Here is a 25511-nt window from a genome sequence, read left to right on the forward strand (position 1 = left end):
GTGACTCAAGAAAACTTCCATTAAATGTGGATGCATTTTGACTTGCCTTAGGTATTTATATAAGTGAAACAAGAGACCCTTCAAATATCAAAGAGAGAGGTGCTGCAGCTCTCCCAAATCCTGTTTCCAGATGGGATGTGAGCCCATTTGAAAGCAGAGTTAGTGCCACCTTATTTAGTACAATAATTGTCCAGAGTAGGCCCTGATGATTACAGAGAATCCAAATGAGGAACACATCAAAGGACAAGGTATGTTCCCTACCCTTGCTGGAACACCTTATATACCACCTATGTGGGCAAAGGGGGTATGTGCTTCTTCTAACAACACAATAGCAGTCCAAGAAGGGACAGAGAGAATGGCACCTTTGGATTTCTCTACCAATTCCATTACCTGAAACCTAAGTGTATCTATGGCTTATGATCTGAATCTGGGTTTTATATCCACTGACCACAGAGAAACTATTGAGTCTCATTCTTCACTCTACAGGAGAGAAGATAAGAACAAGCCACATGACCATACTGCTGAAAGAAAAATAGGGAGCAGCTAGGTGACTCATGGATAGAGCACTAGCCCTGAATTCACAAGGACCTGAGTTCAAATGTGGTCTTAGAAACTTAACACTTCCTAGCTGTGTGACCTTGGACAAGTCACTTATAACCCCAATTGCCTCAGAGGAAGGAAGGAAGGAAGGAAGGAAGGAAGGAAGGAAGGAAGGAAGGAAGGAAGGAAGGAAGGAAGGAAGGAAGGAAGGAAGGAAGGAAGGAAGGAAGGAAGGAAGGAAGGAAGGAAAGGAAAGGAAAGGAAAGAAAGGAAAGAAAGGAAGAAAAAGAAAAGAAAAAAGAAAATTTTCTTCCTTGGAAAAGTCAGAAATATGCTCAGTGAAGTCACAGAGCTGGTGGAACTCCGATTACACATGGGACCTACACTGTCCCCAGCCGTCTTCTTCAACAGTGGCATGAGATTATGCTAAATTTCACTTTGCAATGACTTGCAGGGACTATTTACACATGGGGTTTTTTAAATGTAATGATCAAATCTCATTTTTGCCTGAGATAAATAGCAAATCTTTGGTTCTCCTCATTTTTCAGGAATGGAACCCCCAGACCACTTTTTCCTTATGTCTACCATTAAAATTCCTAGATCTTCCTTCAGAACTTGGCTCTAGCACTACCTTCCACAGAAAGATTCTGACTCTCCCAACTAGTGTCACCCCCATCTCCATTACTGTGAATTTTCTATATATTTTTATTTCTTTATATTGTTTGATACGCTCAAAAAGATGTTACCCTCAAAACTCCTTCAGGATGGGTTCTTTCTTTTTTGTCCTTGAGGCCCTAATGTCTAGCATAGTGCCTGACCTATTTTCAGCACTAAATCCTTACTTGTTGATTGATAACATACACTGAAATAATCTACAGAATGTTGAGAACTATATAGGCAGTAATAAAAGTAAGAGTGTAAATCTACTCTCTTATCATGGCCCTGAGCCCCTGCACAATGCTCCTCCAAGATATGAACAAGATTTCTGGGGTGCACCTATTCCTCGTTCTCACACCTCAGGGTACCTACCTCCTGCTCCTGCTTTAGCAGCTGCAGAGCTTCTCTGAACATTTTTTCTTTTGCTTCCGTCTCAGCCGCCACATTTTTATTTTGCTCTTCATATGACATTGTGACGACTGCCAAGGTCAGGTTAATCAGGTAAAAAGAGCCGAGGAAGATGATGATTATAAAAAAGAATACGGCAAACCGTCCAGAAACTCGAAGGGTCTGCACATAACAAAAGCAAAGTCTTTGAACTGTTCCTTAAAGGATTTCAAGTCAACACAACAACTCAAAAAGTGCCTGCTCTGCTGCTCAAATAAGAGTGATTCCTCTCTTCATTGAGCACATTATTGTATGCTCTATTGTTTATTACTTGCACCTGCATGAAATAATTATAGTACTAGCTAAATAACATCTAAATGCATCAGAGAGATCATAGTAATAACAAGAAAAATTTGATAATTGACAATATTTATATAGTTCCTACTATGTGCTTATAGAGATATTAAAAGATGGGGCAGCTAGGTGGCGCAGTGCATAGAGCACCAGCCCTGAAGTCAGGAGGACCCGAGTTCAAATATGGCATCAAACACTAAACACTTCCTAGCTGTGTGACCCTGGGCAAGTCACTTAACTCCAATTGTCTCACCAAAAAAAAAAAAAAAAGATATAGAAAAAGATCATTTGAGGGAAGTCTTGGAAGAGGAGTTGAAAGAATAATCCATTTCAATAAATGGTGGAGAAAAAAAGGGAGGCATTCCAGCTATAAGAAGAAGGATATGCAAAGACAATAACACTTGAGGGCTTGGATCATATGACCTAATAAGTAGTTTAGCCAGTGAGACTGGAAGCACATAATACATGTCGGGGAATAGAAGGAAATAAGATTGAAAAGACAAAACAATGCCTTGGAATGGGGAAAAGTGAGTTTGATTGCCAAGCAATGCAATGTAGACTTTATAGACCTGGCAACAGGGAGCCATGTAAAGGTTTTAGACAGAAAAAAAAAAGTGACTTGCCCAAACATATGAATAAGGAAAATGTATCTAACATCAATGGGATAAAGACTTGAAGACTTGTACAAAGCTACTTAAATAGTCTGGGCAGGCAGTGATAGGGGCATATATTGGATACAACTAGAGTACTGGAAATAGAAGTTGATGGATAAAAGCTATTCTGAAGATAGAGTCAAGGATTTATTACGTCAATAGGGTGAAGGGAAATGAAGGAAAGCCGAGTCAAAGTTGACACCAAAATTAAAAATACAGGAAAATGGCTAAATAGAAAATTATGTACTCATCATGGTGTACTCATAATGGGAATGGTGAAGTGAGAAGGAAGAAAAGCAGACTATTAGAATAAGTTCATTTTGGAAATGCTGGGTCAATGATCTAACATGGGCAGATGGAGTCATTGTAATTCTGACTTCCAAAAGGCAGACAGAGGAGGAGACAAGAAGGAGACGGAGAAATCATGGTGGCCTAGTTAGGAATGCTTGGGTTCTTTAGAGTAGTCCCTGAGAGGGAGGGGGGGTAAGAGAGGAAATGGGCCCCAGCAGAAAGATCCGAAGGTGTTGCATAGAAGGGGAAAGAAAGGAGATGGGCAAATGGAAGTTGCAACAATTAGGTAAGAAGAAGAAAGATGAGGAAGAAAATGGAAAGACTTAATAATAAGGTGAACGATAATGAAAAGGAGAAGAAAAAATAAGGAAAAGAAGACAAAATGCAAGGAATTGAAAAAGAAATACTAGAAAAGGAGGGCCAGGATACCAAACTATGTGTTGGCTCTAAGTACCTACCATTGGGGCTCTCTTGATCCAATGCTCCCCTTAAGTACCTACTCCTCATTTGGAAGCTCTCCAAAAGAACCTTCCTATCTCTACCTAAAGGATGTTGGAGGTAAGTGAGGACACTTGAAGAAGACATTAAAGGAAGTCAGTCAAATTTAAAAAGAGAGGGAACTTTAAAGGTAGTTTCACAGAAAACTAAGGGCTGTGGAAGCTAAATGATTTCCCATGATTCAAAAGTAAGCCTCAGAAGCAGAATCTGAACCCAGATCTTCTGAAGGAACTTTCTTTAATTAAACATATATTTACTAAGCACCTAAACTATGCAGGGCACTACGGTTAAAGGATGATAATGTCCATCAAATAATGTAATTTGTAATATTGTGACCTTTTACTAGCATCATTAAGTCATAATATAAGATTTTTTCTCTTCTAATAAAAAAATTAACATTCCTTTTTGAATTTTGTTTTAAATTTTAAACTTGAACATCAAAAAGGTTAGTAAATCTGGTTAGTAACACTTTACTGCCTCTTCCCAGAGGGAATCTGGATTTTAAAAGAACAATGGTTATTTCCCAATCTTTAACCAGAAAGATGGAATAAATTTGGTATGGCCTAACTTCTGGGTAACGTGGCTTTTTTGTGTGGGGTGTTAAAGGAGGGAAATATAGACAGATATTTGAGAATAAGAGGAACTTTGATGTCCTCACTGAGTAGTCTCTCCTAGCTCTGTCTAAATAACAAATTTAAGGTCATTTCAAGTAGATAGAAATATCATTTGAAATGGCTTGAAGAAGCTGGGTTAAGCCCAAAGATTTCCAACCCAAGTTCAAGACAACACCTGATACCTGCTGATACAGGCGTTCCCAGGAATCCTGAGTCATCACACGGAACATGCTGAGAAAGGCCCAACCAAAATGGTCAAAGTTTGTAAAACCGTAATCGGGATTGAGCTTCGTTTTACAGCATACAAAACCAGAGCAACATGAGCTGTGGAGGAAACAAAAGGTAAGAGAGAAAATGTTATAGAGCTCACAGCCCAGTTTTCCTGGATAGCACTTTTCACCATCGCACTGGCTATCTGGGCAGTGAATAAATCTGGTTGTGAAAATCCCAATGTGACATCTCCTTTAATCCAAGTTGTTCCAGTGTGTCCAATTCTCTGAGAGTGGTTCCTGCTCTTGTAAGAAGTCCTCCTCCTTTACGGCTGGCCTTCTCCATGTGTTTCTCACCTCCAGAGTCTCTGACATTCAGACTGACCTGCACACCACAAACAGATCAATTTTCCTAAAATGCTCTTGGTTTTGTCAGTCCTTTTACAAAAGAACCTCTAATACGTGGGCTCTAATGGGCTAAGGAACTTCCTTCCTTTTTCTTGGACTCTACACTGGGGCTCTCTTGATCCAATGCTTCACCTCGACCTTCAAAACCAGAGGAGTGACTCTAAATCTTGGGATTTTCATGGCAGATTACATAGGACAACAGCATCTTGACAAAAGTGCACAATCTTTGGGAGAAAAGGAGTACCTCAAATTCTAGCCACAGGCCAACCTTGCTAGGGCCCTTTCCACTGCCCCCTACTGTCCTTTTGTTAAAAAATTAAATGGAAAAATTAAATGGAAAAGCAGTTGGCGAAGACAATTAGGAGTCGAAGTTTGTAGTAAGAGCTACAAGGAACTGCAGGCTGCTATTTCAGCAGAAGTAAAGAATGAGGGAACTGTTTTAGTGACTTAAAGAGATCTGGCATGTTTTATTTCCAACACAGATGAAAAATATTTAGGTGTATAGTAATTTGCAAATGGTCCTTCCTACGAGAAGAGAAGGTGGGGTGCATGGGCAGCAGCAGTGCAGTCCACCTCTTCTCTCTCTAATTTTTGAGGTGGAATTCTTTGCAGGATGGATGACAAAACTCACTGGAAACAAGAGGAAATTACTCCAAGGAGATAGACTAGAGCAGAATCCTGAGGCAGGAGGGCTAAAAGTTGGACAAATTAAATGAGAGAAAGAAGCTTGGAAGGAGAGTTTCTGAGCAGCTCTAGTATCTAACAGGTCTTTCTAGAAGGACTTTCTAAGAAAGAAGCAGTTGACTTCTTATGCTCCATGAGAGTATAATTAATAATAATCATAATTTGCATTTATATGGCTTTAACTTTAGTAAAGCACTATGCATACATTATTTCATTTAATTATCATAACAACCCTGAGAAGAAGATGTTATTATCCCTAATTTACAGCTGAAGAAACCAAGACCCAGGAAATGTAGGGATGTTCAGTTCTCTCAATGCTATTATGCGCCCAAAGATGTCAGGGAAATGGGCGCGACATAACATGTATTTTTGTATCTCTAGAAGACTTGAGTATTCTCTCTATTAATTCAAAATGACATCAAGTCTCGAGTATGTCTTTCAAGCATGGAAGTCCAGTGTTAACAAAGAGTGGTATAACTTGCATCCTCAAGATAATTTTTAACTCATCAGATAAACCACATTTAAATTAATAGACTGAGCCACCAAGTGGCACAGTGGAGAGAGTCCCAAACTTAGAACCAAGAAGACTCACCTTCCTGAGCTCAAATCTGCCCTCAAACACTTACCAGCTGTGTGACCCTGGGCAAGTCACTTAACCTTGTTTGCCTCAGTGACCTCATCTGTAAAATGAACTGGAAAAGGAAATGGCAAACAACTCCAATATCTTTGTCAGGAAAATTCCCAATAAGTTCCCAGATATTTAGATATCCCTGAAATGACTGAATAACAGCAGATTAACAGACTCAGTTAATGTTCATAAAATGTTGTTCCAGAAAGGTTATTAATTCCATTTCAGAAACACTTATTAAGCTTTAACTAAATGTGAGGTGATGAGACTACAAGGACAAAAACAGGAGAAACCCACTCAAAAGTACCTTACATTCTGATGTGAGATGCAATATGTTTAGAGATAAGTAAACACATGGAGATTTAAGGGAGAGAGGGAAAGAGACAGAGAGAGGGACAGAGACAGAGACAGACAGAGACAGAGTTAGACAGTGACAGAGAGAGAGACAGAGAGAGAGAACGCACACAAAAGGTGGGAGAGAAGGGGGAGAAGGAGAGGAAGGAAAAGAGAAAAGGAAAGGGAGAGGGAGGAGAGGATTGAGAGGAGTGCGAGAGGAAGAGGGAGGGAGGAAGAGATCAAGCTAACAAGTGGAGCCTTTAAAGAAGACTTCATAATGGACAATCGAACCAAAGTGACTGAGACATGCCTAATGCCTCATAATGCCATGTCTCTTCTCTCCTGTTCATAATATTAGGAACCAAGCACCAGATTCCCATTCCTGGGAACAAAAAGGTGTGCTTTGAAAAAGACAAATCAAACAGAACTCCCACTGGCTGTAGAAGGCTGACTTACTTATTCCTCCAGGTGCCACATAACTTTTTTTCAGAAGAGCTTGCAATTTTATTTTCACTGCAGTTTTCTATAAAGAGAAAGGACACGGAGAAATACAGAAATCAGGGAATTTGTTTGAACATGGGCCCCCAGGTAGCTCTGGTAGCAAGACACTAAATACAAGTTTAAAAAGTTTTTTAAAATCATCAAAAAAAAGTGGATGAGTTGGAAGGATGTTGGTAGAGAGCTATAGAGAAAATGATCGCCAAACCCTTCTGTGTATAAGGTCAGGCCCTGTAATCTAGACCCAGTCCCAGCCCCTGGCCTGAGGGTTCTGAGGATGTCCAGTTAGCCTGGAGCTCTTCCTTCAGAAAAGAAAGGAGGAGGCCATAAAGACAGAAACAGCTGGAACAGCTGAAGTGACCACTGCATGCTATCTCTAATTCCAATGGAATTCTCTCTCCTCTGCCTTCCCCCCCTCCTCTAGCCCCCTCAAAATTGCTTTATGCAATGGCTGGGCTCCGTTCATTTTAGATTGGTGTATATGGAAAAGATTCCAGCTCTTTTCATTATTCTTAAAAGAAAACCCCAAAAACCCAAACCCTCCAGAGCCAGAAGTGGCCTCGAAAACTCATAACCAAATGGCTATGCAGGCTGCTTTACTGAGACCACATAGTGATAGGATGGTCGGGCACATCGATCCACGGTGCTCTTTGTCCATTTAAACAACTAGAAAAATTTTCAACAAATCCTGCAAGAAAGATCAACTAAACACAAGTCTCTCTTTCTATACCTAGAAACTGAATATCCTCGCTGAGAAATGAACAGTTTTCAGGTTTTGTAGTATCTGGAAAAGAAAGAAATACGTATAAGAGAGAACAAGCAAAACTTGAACTCACATTTAACAGTCCAATATTCTAAGGGGATTGATGTTGGACAGGAGTTGCATCTGCTGTAGGAAAGGGGAGACATGATACAGAGAAAGGTTTTGTTGAAGGACCAATGAGAAAAGTCAGTCCAGACTGGTTCCTTAGACCCACCCAGGATTCCCTGAAGAAACTCCAGGGAAGAATCATCAGAGAGGCAATGAGGAGAAAAAGTCATTAAATAAGTGAAAAAACCAAGTTATGATGTTCCATGAACAAGATCTTAGAATTCTATATTTGTGAAAGTCTTACACTTATTTTTCTGTGCACACACACACACACACACACACATACATATACACAGAAACACAAAGTACTTTTTTGGATATTCACTTATAAAATTTAGTTGCATGAGAATACTGTACACACACACACACACACACACACACACACACACACACACACACAAAATCAGCATGTGCAACATATACAAACAAATAATTAAAAGTTCCACCTAAAATCCCATTTTCCACAAGAAGCCCTTCCCAATCCTTAATTCTAGTACTTTCCCTCCTTTAATTATTTCCAGTTTGTATGATCTATAGCATATTTGTGCATAGTTGTTTGCTTATTGTCTCTCTCAAGCTGCTAGAGAACAAGGACCCTCTTTTAACTCTTTTGGTCACTTCAGCACATTGGACAGTACCTGGCCTTGAGCAGGCCCTTAATAAATGTTTGTTTGATCAACAGGGGGAAAATTAAGTATTTAAAAGGAATACTTTTACCAGAACTGTCATTCAAACAGGATTTGTGGATGCATCTATTCCTGAGACTCCCCATGAATAGCTGTTGAGCCACCAGGGCAAAAATGCTCAAAGAAAAGACCATCAGAATCATCACATCCACCAGTTTCTTCACTGAGCGCAGTAGGGCCCCAACAATGACCTTCAAACCTGGACAAAAAGGAAACAAAGCATAGATGGTACTTCATGATCTCTCTAAACCCCCCCAAGTATTTGGTACAATGTCTGACACACAATTTTATCAATCTTGAACAAATTTCCACAAAAAAAGGAGGCATTTCAATGGGGCAATTTATTTTATTTTATTTTATTTTTATTTTTTGCTGAGACAATTAGGGTTAAATGACTTGCTCAGGGTCACAAACTAGGTTAAGTATCTGAGATCAGATTTGAACTCAGTTCCTTCTGACTTCAGGCCTGATGCTCTATCCACTGCACCACCTAGCTGCCCCTAGTGGGACAATTTGTAACATGGTACAGGTTTACTCAGCAGAGAGATGGAGATGTGGGCAGGCTTCACAGCCAAGGAACACAGGGCCACAAAGGTGCAGAGCCAAGGAAACATCAGGGTGCACTGCACCACTTGAAGCTGATGGAGAAATTGCAGATAGAGTTGATTTCCATTTGGAAGAAAGATCTAAGCAGACATCAGCCACAGGATAAGCATTCCCAGATCCTCATCGTGTCCTCATAGAACATGGGATCCAGTATCCTGTTTCTGGTGTGGGCAGGCTGCTTTCATTTCAATCACCAAATTTAACCTCAATTTTTTCTTATGTCTTCTGCTTTGCCCATCTTTACACTGAAGTCACTGAGCAGAAAATTAGACATTGATGTAACTTGGAGGATTTTAGCCATTTCTCTCTAATACTGCTTGATCTCCTCAACTTCTGCATAGATAATGGTGCATCATAGGCAATTAGGTGGATAGAGCAGTGAATCTGAAGTTGGGGAGATCTGAATTCAAATATCCCCTTCCCCTTGCTAGCTGTGTGACCCTGGCCAAGTCAATGAATATTGACATATTGATAGATGTCTGTTTCCCCATCTGTAAAATGATGATCATAATAGCACCTATCTCCCAGGGTTGTTGTGAGGATCAAGCTATATAGAGGAAAATAAGTAATAATTAAGAGATAGAAGGCACTAGAATTAAGAAGAATTGGGAAAGACTTTCTATAAAAATGATCAATAAATATGTAATTTGAGTTGGGACTTAAAAGAAGCCACAGGTGTTAGTAGCACAGTTGAAAAGGGAGAACATTCCAGGCCTGGGGGACTTCCAGGAACCAAAAGATGGAGAGTCTTGTTCATGGACAGGCAGGAGGCTAATGTCACTGACTAGAAGAGTTTGTGTTGGGGAGAAAGTTGTTAGAAGACTGGAGACCTAGGAGAAGGACAGGTTGTGAGGCACTTCAAATGCCAAACAAAGCATTTATATTCAATCCTGGAGGTTACTGGGAACCATAGGATTTTATTGAGGGAGTAGAAGATGCAGACAGACCTGGTTTTTAAGAAAAGTTACATTAGTGTTTGAATGGAAGAATAACTGGAGCGGGGAGAGATGCGAGGCAGGCAGATCCCAGCAGCTATTGCCATAGTCTAAGTTCGAGGTAATGAGATTCAGCATTCAAGTAGTGCCAGTGTTAGAGAAGAGATTGAGTTTACAGTCCCATGATTCAACTGAAACTCATCTCTCAGATTTGACCATTGACCTCTGAATTGCTAAATTCAGTGACCTTTTCTCATTCTTCTTGAGCATTTGGCAGCACTTAATGCTTCTGACCAGACTATCCTTCCCAGGCTTTCATGGCACTTCCATTTGTATGATTAAACCTTCTTAGTCTTCTCAGTCAGATCATTAACCATGTTATTCTGCCATTTGTGGATGTACATACATAAAGGCTCCATCCTTGATACTCTCCTTTTCCCTTTCTTCTCTCCTCCTTAACACTCTCATCAGGTCCCATGTTCAGTTATTAGCTACATATATGACTCCCAAATTTGCCTCCACACCCACCCCTCATCCCCTGAGCTCCAGTCTCATCTCACTGACTTGCCTACTGTACATCTCCACATGGATGACTCAGAAACAAATTCAATATGTCCAAAAACAAGACCCATCATTCTTCCTCCTAAATCCACTTCAATTCCTCACTTCCCTGTTTCTTTCAAGGACACTATGGATATTCTAGTCACCAGGTTTTCAACTTCAGAGCCATCCTTGACCATTCCTTATTCCTCCACATTCTCCATTTCCAAATAGTTTCAATTTTACCTCTGAAACTACCTCATTGGACTCATGCTCTCCTGAATATAAGTGCCTCATCTAGCTAAACTTCACTTTCTACCCCAGTCATCTTCTTGACTGCCCTAGACATGTATCCTCCCTCCTCCTACCCAGCCCCCACTTTTTCAGCTTTATTACCATGATCTTATGAATTCTACTATTGCTACTGAAAATAGTGTCAATCTACTCCCTTAATGTTCTACTCTACTCTACTTAGATCAAAATACCCCTTCCAGGCCACTACTGCTCTTTATCTCCTCTATTTGTATATGAGCCCCTTCAGAATAGGGACTGTCTTGCTTTAAGCTTTAAATCACTTGTATTTGCACATATCAAGTTAAGTGCTTTTTCATTTATTTCATATCATATTCATATTCATCATCATTTATTTCTCATATCTATCCTCTTTTCTCCATTCACACAGTTCCCTCTCTCTAGCTCAGATTCTCTTTGCCTCTGCAGGTCTTCTATTTTTTGTATCGTGTTCTCGACACTATCCCTACCATCAGATTGTAACTCCTTAAGGACAGGGACTACTTTTTGCCTCTTTTTCTGTGACCAGGTCTTAGCACACTTAGCATAGTGCTTGAAATATTGTAGATGCTTAATAAGTATTTATTGATTGACTGATAATAATATTATAATATGTTATATATAATGTATTTTATGATATATAATTATTTTATGACTAGTATACATATAATATATAATGTGTTATAATGTAACACATTGTTATAACATATAATATATACATTATATATAATAATAATTAGCATTTATATAGTACTTTGAGGTTTGTAACATTTTTTTCCCCTGAGGCTGGGGTTAAGTGACTTGCCCAGGGTCACATAGCTAAGAAGTCTTAAGTGTCTGAGACCAGATTTGAACTCGGGTCTTCCTGACTTCAGGGCTTATGCTGTATCCACTATACCAACTAGCTGCCCCTACAACATATTTTACAAATAGTATCTCATTGTAACTTCACAACTCTGGAAGGTAGTTGTTATTACTACTCCCTTTTATAGGTGGAGAAACTGAGGCAGACAGAGATTAAGTGATTTATCTAGAGTCATACAGTTAGTATATGAGGTGAGATCTTTCTCACTCACAGATCTCTTCTAATTCCCGACTTTATAACGAGACCTACTAGATCTAGTGCTTTATCCATTGGCCCACTTCGCTGCATCATAATTTCCAATAAAAGTAAGTAAACCTGGATTTGAGTCCCCGCTATGTTCTTGAGGATATAATTTGCCCAACTTTAAATTGAGACTATTAGAATAAGAAGAAGCAGGAAAACAGACACTAGCATTTATATTAATTTTAAGAAGATATATGAACAATATGATGGAATATGATATAATATAATGATATGATAACTCATTTAATCCCAGAAAATTCCTAAGGTCCTTCCCAGGCATGAAAATGTTTGCTGTTCACATGGAAACAGCCACAGTTAAGTGGATTATTTTCACAATTTATTATGGATTGGATGTTGTTCTTTGTTTTCAAAGATGACATCACAGACTGGTGTCTTGACTCTTGTTTGAATTGGATTTGGGTAAAACAGAGTTACACAAAATCACAAGCCTCACTCTCACTTCCAGAATTATTAAAAATCTAGTAACAGGACAAAAGTCAAGACAACTGGTAATGGCTTAGAATGTAATGGATGACCTTGACATTTTCTACATCTGACTAGCTCTAAATGCTCCACCAGGGTCAGTTTTATCCATCTCCGTGGCCACTGGAACAAATTGTTCTCATCTGTCCATTCTGCTAGAGAAAGTCCTCGCAAGCTTGGGGTGGACATAATCCTGACTCAAGATGGGTTTAAGGCCTGTTACCCTCTTCTAAGAAGGTTTACCAGCGTGGGACCACTGGGTACGCTTCGACTTCTTCGAGCCACAGATGGGATCTGAGTGCCAGATGTACACCAAAGGTGGCTAAGCAACCCTGAAAAGGACTCAGCATCAGATGTGCTAGTCCTCCTTCAATACCCATACACCCCTGTGGATTGGATAAGAAATTATTGAAAGAAATTCTCTTATTGAAAGAAATGCTAACAGTGATCTCTTTGGCCAATAACCAGATAGATATCTACAGAATGTCAGTTTAATGCAAGTGGATCTCAGTAAGAAAGAAGCCATAAAGCATATTTTGGTGGACTGGTAGTGATAAATATAGCATACATGCATTAAACAGAAATGCAGTCTATATATCCAAGAGGCAATCATGGAAAGCTGAGGTTACCGACCTGAAATGACTGAGATGGCTTTCAAAGCTCTCAGGACTCGGAATGTTCTCAAAGCTGACACGCTGTCTAGTTTTCTGATGCCCATTGATAGAAATCTGCCAACAACAAAAACAGGGATAATATACTTTAGCAGAAGCCTTCCTGAAGGTCACCTCCCATAGCATCCCAAAAACCAAACACAACAGACAGAATTTTCTGAGGGCCTATTATAATCCTTAAATAATTCCCTATCAGCTTTGATCTGCCATTAACTTGCTGGGGTAAACCATTTACATTCTCTAGATCCTAGCTTCCTTATCGATAAAATGAAAGGATCTAGTCCCCTCTAGTCCTTTTGATCTGTTTCTATGATTTACATAGTAACTAGAGGAAAGTCCTGTATTCGGAGTCAGGAAACCTAGGTTCGAATGCCTACTCTGCTATTTATGACCTAAATAACATGTACAAGCAAATCACAAATCATTAGCCCCCTTTTACTTATCCAAAGTAAAAAGATTAGGTGGAATGATCAGGAAAATATCATCCAGATCATGAAATTCTGGTCTATACTCTTATTTAAATCTTGAGGTTTTTTTCCTTTAGTCTCAGTGTTCAAGGCCTACCTTGATCCCATAACATTCATGTTACCCATAATGTTAGGAATTCTCCATTTCAATTCAAACATTTTCAGGTCTTTGGGAAACATTCAGATCTATGTTAATATTTTTACAAACTCTAAAAAGTAATCTAAAGATAACAACTGGCATGAATTTATTACCATCTGGATTTTCATACACTGCACCTTCTGGCCAATGTAGATACACAAATGGATATACTCCTGGATTGCAGCTCCAGCACCAGCACCAGAGAGCTCTGGACAGAACCAACAAACTTTTTCAGACCCACATCCAATTCTAGGTCCACTGTGACTAACCTAATTCTCTCCAGTTTGGACTGTGCTCCTTATTCCGAGCTCTATGATATGAAAAACTTGCTTACTTACGCCACCGTGATGACAAAGAAATCCAACCAGTTCCATGGATCTCGAAGATAACTGAACTCATCCAGAAAAAGTCCTCTTGCCAATATTTTAATTAATGCTTCAAAAATGTAGATGGCAGTAAAAACAAATCTAAGGAATTAAGAAAGGAGAATAGAAATGAGCATTTTCAGTGAAATGAAAATATAAGAAAATTCATTTCTTAACCCTGCTTTTGTCCAACTCTGATAACTAAATTACACATTAAATGCATCATAGTATTCTATTTGCTGGCAAACTAGATGGCAAATACCAATAGACTAGACTAGGCTGGTAATTTGAAATTTCTGAAGTATGGAAACATATATGAAGATATCAAATGGTCTCAAGTGACTAAGTTATCAACCACATTTTATGTCAAAAAGAAAACCAAATTTTATCAATGCTACCCACAAAAAATAATCTAAGTCAGGCCAGCCTTCTACATTTCTCTTATGCACCCAGATATACAAACCAACTGACCCCTTCTTCACAGAACTGAAGAATTTCATTATTCCAGAGGTCTTCAGCAGTCTACTAGTTTAAGCCCTACTCAAAAGAAAAATCTCTTCCATATACCCAAGTAGTTTTCGAGTCTTTTTTAAAAGACAATCTATGAGGAAGAAAGAACTCATTACCTCAAGGTCAAACCATTTCATTTTTGAAAAGCTCCCAGTGATATTGGGCTTCTGGACAGAATTCAGAAAATAACAATAAAGAGGACCTAAAGTCAGAGATACCATTACCCACAACTCAAAACAAAAATTCAAAGAAGAAAGAACCTAATCATAGAAACTACTGTGATAGAAAAGAAAATCTGGGTTCCTATTCAGAGGAAAATAGTGAAGTAAAAAAAAAAGTCCCTCTTGCCCGCAAAGAGTTATGTCAAATGGTCATAATCCCCCAAAGAGGTCGTAGAAGATCTTTAAAAGGAATGAGAAAGACTGAGGAAAAATTAAGGGGGGAAGCAATCCAAGAAAATTATGAAAAGAAAGTTAGCCAATTGGAAAAAAAAAAGTCCAAAATCATAAGAAAGAAAATAACTCCTTGAAAATTAGAATTGAGCAAGAGGAAAATTGCCCTGAAATTCTAGAACAAGAGGGTATAGTAAAAATAAAAATAAAAATCTAACATTCTTCACTTGAAAGAGGTGCCAGGAGGAAAATTTACAACGATGTCATAGCTAACTTTCAAAACTCCTAGATTAAAGAGAAAATATTGCAAGGAAAAAGAACAAAATATTTAACTACTTGGAGATATAATCAGGATTTCTACCAGATGATTTACCAGTTTCTATATTAAAAGATAAGGCTTAGAACATATTTCAAAAAGGAAAAGGATTAGGATTGCCACCAAGAGTAATTTATCCAGCAATGTTAAATGTAATCCCAAATGAGAAAAAAATGAGCATTTGACAAATTCAAAGACTTTAAGATATTTGTGACAAAGAGACCAGAACTCAATCACAATGCAATAATGATTATATTCAATAGTGGGTGAAGGAAACATAGATTAAAACTAACTGGAGATTACACAACCTAATCTTAAAGAATGAATGAGTTAAAGAACAAATGACCAAAACAATCAATAATTTCATTAAAGAGAATATTAGTAAAGATACAACATATCAAAACAGATACAGAAAAAAATGTCTCTAAATACTTACATCAATAAAATAGAGAAATAGAAGACCAATGAATAGAGGGTGCAATTAAAAAAAAAAAAACTAAAATAGAACTAAAATCCCTAGTTAAACATTAAATTGAAAATCCTAAAAATTAAAGATAAAATTAAAAGTGAATTTTTAAAAATCCATTGAATTAGGAGTTTAAGTTTTTTTAAAAAGTAGCTAAACCATTGATTAATTTTATTTTTAAAAAGAGAGAAGAAAACCAAGTCATTAGTATTAAAAATGCAAAGAGCAAGAATATCTCTAACAAAGAGGAAATTAAAGAAACTATAAGGAATTACTTTTCCCAATTAAATACCAATAAATTTAACAATTTAAGAGAAGTGGAAGAATATTTACAAATATATAAATTGCTAAGGATAGCAAAAAAGGAAACAAAATATCTAAATAGACCTTTTTAAAAAATTGAACAGGCCATGAATGAACTTCCTAAGAAAAAAGCACCAAGACCAGATGGATTCACAAGTGAATTCTATCAGACATTTAAAGATCAACTAAATTCAATACTAAAGTAATTATTTGAAATAGTAGGCAAAAGAGGGATTCTATCAAACTCTTTTTGTAAAATATTATACTGATAACTAAACCAGGAAAAATAAAAATATAGAAAGAAAAGTATAAAGTAATTTCATTAATGAATATGAATGCAAAATTCTAAATAAAATATGAGCTAAAAAATTACAACAATATATTAGAAAGATTATACATTGTGACCAAATGGGATTTATACATGAAATGTTGGGATGGTTTAACATAAGAAAAATTAACATAATTGATTATATCAATAATAAAAACATTTTAAAATCATATTATTATATCAATATTTATAGAAAAGAAGCTTTGATAAAGAATAACACTAATTTCTATTTTAAAAATTAAAAATATAGTAGGAAAAAACATTATTTGAGGGTTCTTCCTCAAATAATTTTTTTAAAAGCATTAATCTAAAACCAGCAATCATTATTCCTAATGGAGTCTAGCTAGATTTTTCAGTAAGCTCAGGTGTGAAACAAGGATGCCCACTGTCATTATTCAATTATTCATTATTCAAGATTGTATTGGAAATACTAGCAATAGAAATGAGAAGAAAAAGAAATAGAAATCAGAATAAGGAACAAAGCAATAAAACTATCTCTTTTTATGGATGATTTAATGAAATACTTGGAAAATTCCAAAGATTCAACTAAAAAGTTAGTTAAAACAATTAATAATTTTGAGAAAGGATTAGGATATAAGGTAAATCCATATAAATCACCATCATCCCTATATATCATAAACAAAATCCTTCAAGAAGATAGTAAGAAATACTCCATTTAAAATAATTCTAAGCAGTGTAAAATAACCAGGAATATATTTGCCAAAATAAAACTAGGAACTATATAAACAAAATTATGAAAAAATTTAATATAAATAATTAAGGTTCAAATAATTGAAGAAATATTCATTGTGCACAGATAGACTAGGCCAATATAATTTTTGAAAATGGCAATTTTACCTTAACCAATTTATGTATTTAATGCTATCCTAATTAAATTATCCAAAAATATTCTACTGAAGTAGAAAAAAATGACAAAATTCATTTGAAAGAACAAAAAAAAAGTGAAAAAAAAATATATATGTTCCTTTGATATATATATGTAAGAGATGTAAGGGAAGGAGATTTAACAATACCAGATCTTAAATATATTAAAAGGCAGTAATTATTAAAACTATATTGTGCTGGTTAAGAAATATAAAGGTAAATCAATGGAACAGAATAGATATACAATTTACAGCAACAAATAAATATAACAACCTTGTATGTGATTAATGTAAAAACAAAATTTGGGGATAAGCATTCATTATTTTGTAAAAATTATTGGGAAAACTGGAAAGCACAATGGCAAAAACTGAGCATGGATGAATATCTCAGATCATCTACCAAGATAAGATCAAAATGGCTATATGACTTAGATACAAAGAAAGATATTACAAAAAAATTGGAAGAACATGGAACATATTATTTATCAGGCTTTTAGATAGGTTAACAACTTATGAAAAAACAAGAGAGAGAGCAGAGTAATATGTAAAATGAATAATTTAGATTATATTAAAGTAAAGTACATAAAAAATAAATGTAGCCAAGATTAGAAGGAAAGCAAAACATTGAGGAAAAAAAAATTATAGATGGCTTCTCAGATAAAAGGTCTCATATCTCAAATACATAAAGATCTTTATGAAATCTATAAGAATACAAATCATTTCCTTATTGGCAAATGATCAAAGGACATGAGCAGGCAGATATTAAGTAGAGAAATCAGAATCATTTATCTTCATATAAAAATGCTCTAAATAATTAGAGAAATGCAAATTAAAACAACCTTGAAATACCTTTTTATACCTATCGATTAGTTTAAATGATTGAAAGGGAAAACATCGAATATTGGAGGGAATGTGGGAAAATTAGGACAATAATGCATTGTTGGTGGAATTGTGAATTGAGCCAACCATTTTGGAGAATAATCTGGAACTATACCTAAACTGCCTGTATCCTTTGACCTAACCAGTATCACTACTAAGTCTATTTGAAAAGATGATTGGAGAAAAAGGAAAAGAACCTATATGTTCTAAAATATTTATAGCACCTCTCTTTGTGATGGCAAGAGGAAATTGAGAGGATGTCCAAAAATGGGAATGGTTCGTTGTGTTGTGAGTGTATGATTGTGATAGAATACTAATAAGCAATAAGAAATGATAGGCAGATGGATTTCAGAAAAACTTTCAAAGACGTACATAAACTATTGCAAAGTGAACCGAGCAAAACCAGTACCCCAACAACCAGCAGTGTTCAGTGTTGGAAAAACTCTCTGATCTACCGGTACTAAGCCAGAGAACTGAGGAATAGAGGGACCAGAACAGGGCAGCAAACAGTAGAACGGGCTCCACTAAGTGTGAAGGAAAGCATTCAGTACTCAGCTGGGGCCAATTCTAACCACCCCAAAATGACTTAGGACAGAGACTGATGTTTCTAAATTGCCCAGAGAGGAAGCCGAGTTACTTTGAGATACAGCTCCTAAAGAAACCATCATAAGATAGAAGTGAATCAGTCTGAGTCTCAGAAAGTGAGTAATAAGGAAAAATGGGACCTCAAAGTCCATTGATATGGAGATCTCTCATTGGTGGAGATCAATACTAGCACCTGAAAAAAAAACAAAATTGTCAAGAATGGAAGAAAGCCTCAGTCTCTGATCTTCTTTTAATTCACCTCAAGCTTCAAGTTTGTTTTCAGTCTTTAGGATCTGCTTTGAGTCTCATGGGACTTTAGGCTCTTCTGATTTCCAACTTTAAGAGAGATGAGGATGCCAACTAGCCCTGCTTTGGGTTGTTAAAGGAAAATATTCTAGGAAGAAGGAAATATGAGAGGAGTTGGCCCTCTCTATTAGCTTGGTACTCTAGAGACCTCAGGGAATTTCCCCTTGGCTGAAATCTAGGACTCTCTCTTGGCTGAGTTATCTCACTCCCGATTGGAGCACTCCTTCATCTGTATCATTTGGTGTATATTCTCCTTTATACTTACTCTGCAGTCCATTTTGCCACCAATTGGTGTAAAGGGGGGGCAAGAAAAGGGTTCAACTCTTGGATATAAAGCTTGTGATCCTGCTTCCCCCATTAATGAAACAGTGACTAGAAATTATATTGAATCTTAACACTACATTCCCCAGAGGAATAATATTTAAAGAAACATATAAATATAATTCTAGCCCAATACTCACTCCCTCTAAGGAAAGTAAAATGGCAGCCTCAGGAGGAAATTAAAGTCATCCTTGAAGAAAAATGACAGAAGAGGCTACAGCTGACACTCCTTTTGAGGAACATGTGAGAGACAACCTTCACAACAAAAGGGGAGGAAAGATCAAAGTTACTAAAGATTTCAAGAAGAAGAAAACTTAAAGATATTGAAAGCAGATAATTCCAGCAGCAATTCACCAATAGCAGGAGAAATGTGGCTTTCAGATTTAGTAAATGAGTTCAGGAATCTCTGAATAAATACCATAAAATAAAGGAACATGATTCAACACTTGAAGAAACAGAAGATGCTATGAAATATGAGAATTTGAAATCATCTGCTGCTTCTGAGGAATTCAAAGGAGAAAAGAAAATCAGGAGAGCAGAATTTATGGCCTACACAACAAAAATATTGAGCTGAATAGAAAAATTAGAATTCATCGAAAGCAAGTCTCATCAAAAAAACAAACAAAAAAAGAAAACAATGGATTGGAAATATAAATATTCACAAGCAAGGGGCCATCTAGAAAAAGAAAAATTAAAAGAAAATATGCTGATTATGCAAGCAAAACACAGTGATCTAGAAGATAGAATACATAGGTGCAAAGTACAGATCATAAAAGCACACAACAGGACAAAAGTCTTAAAGATAGTGAAGGAAATTATAAAAAGAGAATAACAGTCCCAAGTTTCTGAACATAGAAAATTTCATACTGGTTGAAAGAATTAATAAATCACTTCCAGAGGAACAAAAATCAAGACTACAAACTCCAAGACACTTAACAATTTTTAAATTTAGCAATTCAGTTCAGAAACAAGTTTTTTTAAGTCATTAAAAAGAAATCCCTTCAAATACAAAGAAAAAGAAATTCAAATAACAGAAGACTATTTAACAGAAGACTATTCAGTACCTACAAGAAAATATAGGAGGGAATGGAATAATATATTTCAAGGAGCAATACAGCTCAAAATCGAGTCCAGGGTAATCTGTCCTGCACTACTAAGCTTAACAATAAATGAAAAAAGATGAACATTCAATAATAGTCGTTTGAAACATTTTTAGAAAGAAAACCAGGCATTAAGAAATTATTTGTCCCTCAAGTACCTCAAATGACAGAAATGTAAGGGGAGCAATAAAGGCACCAACCAAGAATAATAACAGCAATAGAATAACAGCAGAGAGACCAGAAAGAGATCTCTTTCTAAATGTTCATAAGGAGAGCTGATCCAACCATTCTGGAAAGCAATATAGAACTATGCCTAAAGGACTATCAAACTGTGCATCCCCTTTGATCCAGTAGTATCTCTACTGGGCCTGTATCCCAAAGAGATCATAATAGAGGGAAAGGGATCCACATGTGCAAAATGTATGTAGCAAGAAACTGGAAACTAAGTGGCTGCCCTTCAGCTTGGGAATAAGTTATGTCATAAGAATGTTACGGAAAATTATTGTTTTGTAAAAAATGACCAGCAGGATAATTTCAGAGAGGCCTAGAGAGACTTACAGGAACTGATACTGAGTGAAATAAGCACAACCAGGAGATCATTGTACATGGCAACAATGAGATTATACAATGATCAATTCTGATGGACGTGGCTTTTTCAACAAAGAAGTGATTCAGGCCCGTTCCAATGCCTAGATAAAGAGAGCGACCTATACCTAGAGAGAGGACTGGGGGACTGAATATGGATCACAACATAGTATTTTCACCTTTTTGTTGTTGTTTGCTTGCTTTTGTTTTCTTTCTCATTTTCTTTCCTTTTTGATCTGATTTTTCTTGTGCATCATGATGAATGTAGAAATATGTAGAGAAGAATTGCACAGGTTTAATATATATTGGATTACTTGTCTAGGGAAGGGGTGGGAGAAAAAAACAAAAATATAAACACAAGGTTTTGCAAACCTTGTGAGTGTTCAAAACTATCTATGCATATATTTTGAAAATAAAAAAGCTAATATGCAGCAAATAACTGTATGGGCATGTATACATTTATTGTATTTAACATATACTTTAACATATTTAACATGTATTGTTCATCTGGGGGAGGGGGTGGGAAAGGAGGGGAAAAATTGGAACAAAAGGTTTTGCAATTGTCAATGCTGAAAATTTACCCATGCATATATCTGGTAAATAAAAAGCTATAAAAAGAAAAGAAAAGAAAACGCTAAAAAATAAAATAAAACAAAACAAATGATCACAAGGAGACAAGGAAGAAAGTCAAGTGGAAATAACAGTAAAAAGGTAGGACTGGAACCATATAAACAGAATGTGGCAACACCCTGCCTAGAGGTGAATCAATGTTTAGTTTTAGTTTTTGTTTTTGTTTGGGGGGGGCGTCTACTTTATTATGTGGGAGTGAACATGAAAGAGATAAGGAGAGTAGAAGAATAGAGAGGTGCGACTAATGTTTCTGGATATGCTTGAAGGCTAGCTATAAAGGGAAATTGACCATTGTAGTCTCAGTTAGAGAAGAACCTATAGAGGAAATAAGTGAAGAGAAGGGGAGAATTAAAAAGAAGAAGAAGGAAGGAGCTCTTGCTTTGGTAATGGTAGGGAATTCCCACTGATCAATGCACCTATGATGAAGAGAGAGATGGTCTCTGAAAGAAGATGAGGACCTAGCATAAAATGTGGTCTAAGTGATCTGAAGTTCCTACCTGGGCAAAGTGGAGAGGGAGTTAGAACCCCTAGGAATAATTGTTTCTCTGGGAGTGGAAGGTCATGAGCTCAGGAGGAAGATTTTAAAACAAATGGGGGAAAAGGTAATGAGGAAAGATAGAGATCAGTTATGAACTGCATGGTTGGAGAGGATTCTTAACATAGGGCAGCATCCTTTCCAACACTTATAATAATTTACATTGTTCTGAGAATGAGGCACAATAAAAAAGGGAAAGCTACGAGGCAAGCTGCACAAGGCAGAAGTAGAAATTGCCTAGAAGAGAAAGCCTGAATGCCTTAGAAGGTTGAATCATATGAGAAATACAAAGAGAAAAAGAGTGGATAAATATAGGTACAATGAGTCAAGGAATGAGGGCCTAGAGGAGACAGAAAGAAAAGATGGATAATGAGAATGAGAGAAATCTTTTTTGGAAAGAAAAAAATTAAATTTATAAAATGAATGAATGGTACTGGTTGAAGGGGAAAAAAAGAAAGAGGAATGTACTTGAATATTTGAGAGTAAAAAAAGAGGGAAGAGATGTATAAACCAGATAAAATGAAAAGAGAAAATGGAACTAATAAGCAAAACTCCAAAGAAAGAGGGGTAACAAACAAGAAGAGGGGGTCAGTGGTAAGGGGAAAAAAGAAAGTAGGAATAAGGCCAGCTTAAAAAGATTAAAAAAGATTAAAGTAAAATAACTGAAAGAACATAGTATTGTCACAGAAAAAATATAACTTGAATAATTTGAAATATAACTTGAAAAACTCCAACATTAGAGACAGAATGAGGAAAATATAAACTAATCTTCATAACTTTAAAGATGAATGGATTAAGAACTCCAATAAAAATTTAAAAGAATGATAGATCAGATAAGAAAGCAAAACACTACAATCTATTGGTTACAAGAAATACATTTTAAAAATTAATATACATAAAATATGCAAGGGATGAAAATGTTTTAATATTCATTAAGTGAATCTTTCTTAAAAAAGCAAAAGTTATGCAATTATAAGCTGACAAAACAAACAAAACAAAACAGAAAACAAAAAAGAAAAGAAAAATACTTTCAAAAATATAAAATGTTCAAACCATCAGAAGAGCAGATAGAGGTCAGTCTCAGAAAAAGGAACTTATCTAGTGTTTAAAAAAAAAAAAAAAAAAAAAAAAAAAAAAAAAAGCTTCCACAGCAAGGAGGAGGAACAAAAGCACACCTTGATTCAAATTCCTAAAGAATTGTTAGCACCCAAATGGTCCAAATTATTCTCAAAATATTAAAAAAATTGAGAAAGAAAACACCCTACTGAAACCCTTTTATGAGATTCCAACACCTAAACCAAGAAAAGATAAACCACAGAAGGAAAATCATAAGCTCATATTAGTGGCAGTGCAGAAACTCTAGTCAGAGACACAGGCCCAACGTGAAAGAATTCACGAACCCGAAAAGTCTGAATGGCAAAAGGGAAGTTTCTTGGCACTGAGAAAGGAAGTCTATTTCAGAGACTGGGACCGGCAAAGCCAAATAGATTTTGACTGGGTGCTTAATTCTGTGAAGTTTCAGACTGCTCTGGGTCAACAGGGAAAGAGAGAGGGGGTAAAAGAGGTGTCTACTCTGCATTTTATCTCAACTTTATTTTTTAATTCAATATATACAATGAACTCCATACAGTCAGTGTGTAATAAATGCTTAAAACTGAAATTTTCCTCAAAGTTCAAATTTTTGTAAAGACAATTCACCAAAGTCTTGGCTAATTTCATCTCAGTTGTTTTAGGAGATTTAAATTCATTCGCTACCAGATTCCTATTAGATACAAAATCTTCCAGGAATCATGTTGAAATTTGTCCTAGAGCAAAATAATTCCCTATTTCTCATCCCTTAGCTTTTTCTCATTAAATTCCATAATTTAACAAATTATGTTAACATTTTATTTATTAATATTAATATGTTAATATTTAACAAATTAACATAATTGAACAAAAACAGAAGCAAGAAGTGATAGGAGTTTAGAGGAGAGGAATCAAGGGGAAATACTTACTCAGCCTGTTTATTCATTTTCTCATCTTTTAGGAATGCCATGAAGGCACAATTGACAATAACAGTGCATATGATGAACATGCTGAATAATGTGAATAATACCGTTAAGGAAGAGGTGAGATAATGTATAAAGAATGATGAACAGGAACATGGTCAGCACAACTCCCTTTAGTTCTAGCTCCTCTATTCCCATGCAAGTTCTTCCTGGCGGCTCATGCGAGGTAAGGCACAACTTAGGAAAAGGAGGGTTCAAGTCAGCCTGTCTGGGCTGGCACTGCTTCGGTAAACACCTGTTCCCAATATATTTAGAGCTTGGACACAGAATCCAAACTCTCTAAGAATCTCATTTGCAATCATCGTAAAAAGAGAACCAAGGCTCATACACATACACAAATGTGTGGTACAAGGAAAAGGAAGGGAGTGAGGGAGGAAGGGAGAAAGCAAAGGAAGGAGGAGGGAAGAAAGGAAGAAGGAAAGAAGAGAGAGAGGGAAGGAAGGAAAGAGGAAGGAAGGAAGGGAAGAAGGGAGAAAAAAGGAAGGGAGGGAGAGAAGAAAGGAAGAAAGAAGTGAGAGAGGGAAGGAAGGGAGGGAAAGAAGGAAAGAGGAAGGAAAGGAAGGAAGAAGGAAAGAAGGGAAAGAAGGAGGGAGGGAAAAAAAGAGTCCAAGATTAAGCCAATACCATAGGAGAGTGGTGGCTCCTTGTACTAATGAGAAACTGTCTAATGAAATACTGAAAGTATATTCATTACTCTCTAAATCTTACAGCCTTGATTAGTCTACCCTAGTTTTAGCTCAAATGCACTCTTGTTGCACTGAGGCAACAATTGCAAATGATTAATTTTTAACCACTCTTGAAAAAGATCTTCATCTTTGTTGTTTTATTCTTGCTTTCCTGTAAGACTGTGCTTAAGTATTCGTAGCTATTGGATTTTAATATCAAACTCTGAACTCCTGAAGAAGAAATTCCCTCAATCAATATAGGTTGTCAAATATTCTGTAATTTATAGTTTTAAAAGCTGCTTGTGATACTAAAAGGTAACGGGATTTGCCTAGAATCACACAACCAATATCTACCAGAGGCATAAATAGCACCCAAAGTGCTTTCTCTGCACTACACCATGGTACTTGTCATTGTTCACTTGGCCCAACAATGACACTTTCCAGTGTTTACAATAAAATTCAATTCTTACCTATCCCATGAAGTTGACTACTCCAACTTTATCTTATTTTTCTCTCTCCCTTCCCCAACCTCCTATAGCAAATGTGGTATGGACCACATAATGCACCCTTGGTCGTGTATCATTCTGTAAGATCCTACGTGTGACCTGTCAGATTGGCTAAGATGACAGGAAAAGATAATGATGAATGTTGTAGGGAATGTGGGAAAACTGGGACACTGATACATTGTTGGTGGAACTGTGAAAGGATCCAGCCACTCTGGAGAGTGATTTGGAAC

At 36.5% G+C, this 25511-nt stretch overlaps 1 protein-coding gene across 1 annotated transcript in view; it reads right to left on the minus strand.

The window, feature by feature from the left end:
• Nucleotides 1-25511, minus strand: part of SCN11A (sodium voltage-gated channel alpha subunit 11) — a 93531-nt gene that overhangs the window by 61668 nt on the left and 6352 nt on the right. The window contains exons 3-10 of the mRNA XM_074289230.1: nt 24057-24146; nt 13893-14021; nt 12911-13005; nt 8346-8513; nt 7488-7541; nt 6716-6782; nt 4177-4318; nt 1570-1767 (exon numbers count right to left, since the gene is read on the minus strand). Coding sequence (XP_074145331.1) covers nt 1570-1767; nt 4177-4318; nt 6716-6782; nt 7488-7541; nt 8346-8513; nt 12911-13005; nt 13893-14021; nt 24057-24146 — 943 coding nt within the window. The remainder of the gene's footprint in view (nt 1-1569; nt 1768-4176; nt 4319-6715; nt 6783-7487; nt 7542-8345; nt 8514-12910; nt 13006-13892; nt 14022-24056; nt 24147-25511) is intronic.

This window comes from Sminthopsis crassicaudata, chromosome 1 (genome assembly GCF_048593235.1).
Source record: "Sminthopsis crassicaudata isolate SCR6 chromosome 1, ASM4859323v1, whole genome shotgun sequence".
NCBI lineage: Eukaryota > Metazoa > Chordata > Mammalia > Dasyuromorphia > Dasyuridae > Sminthopsis > Sminthopsis crassicaudata.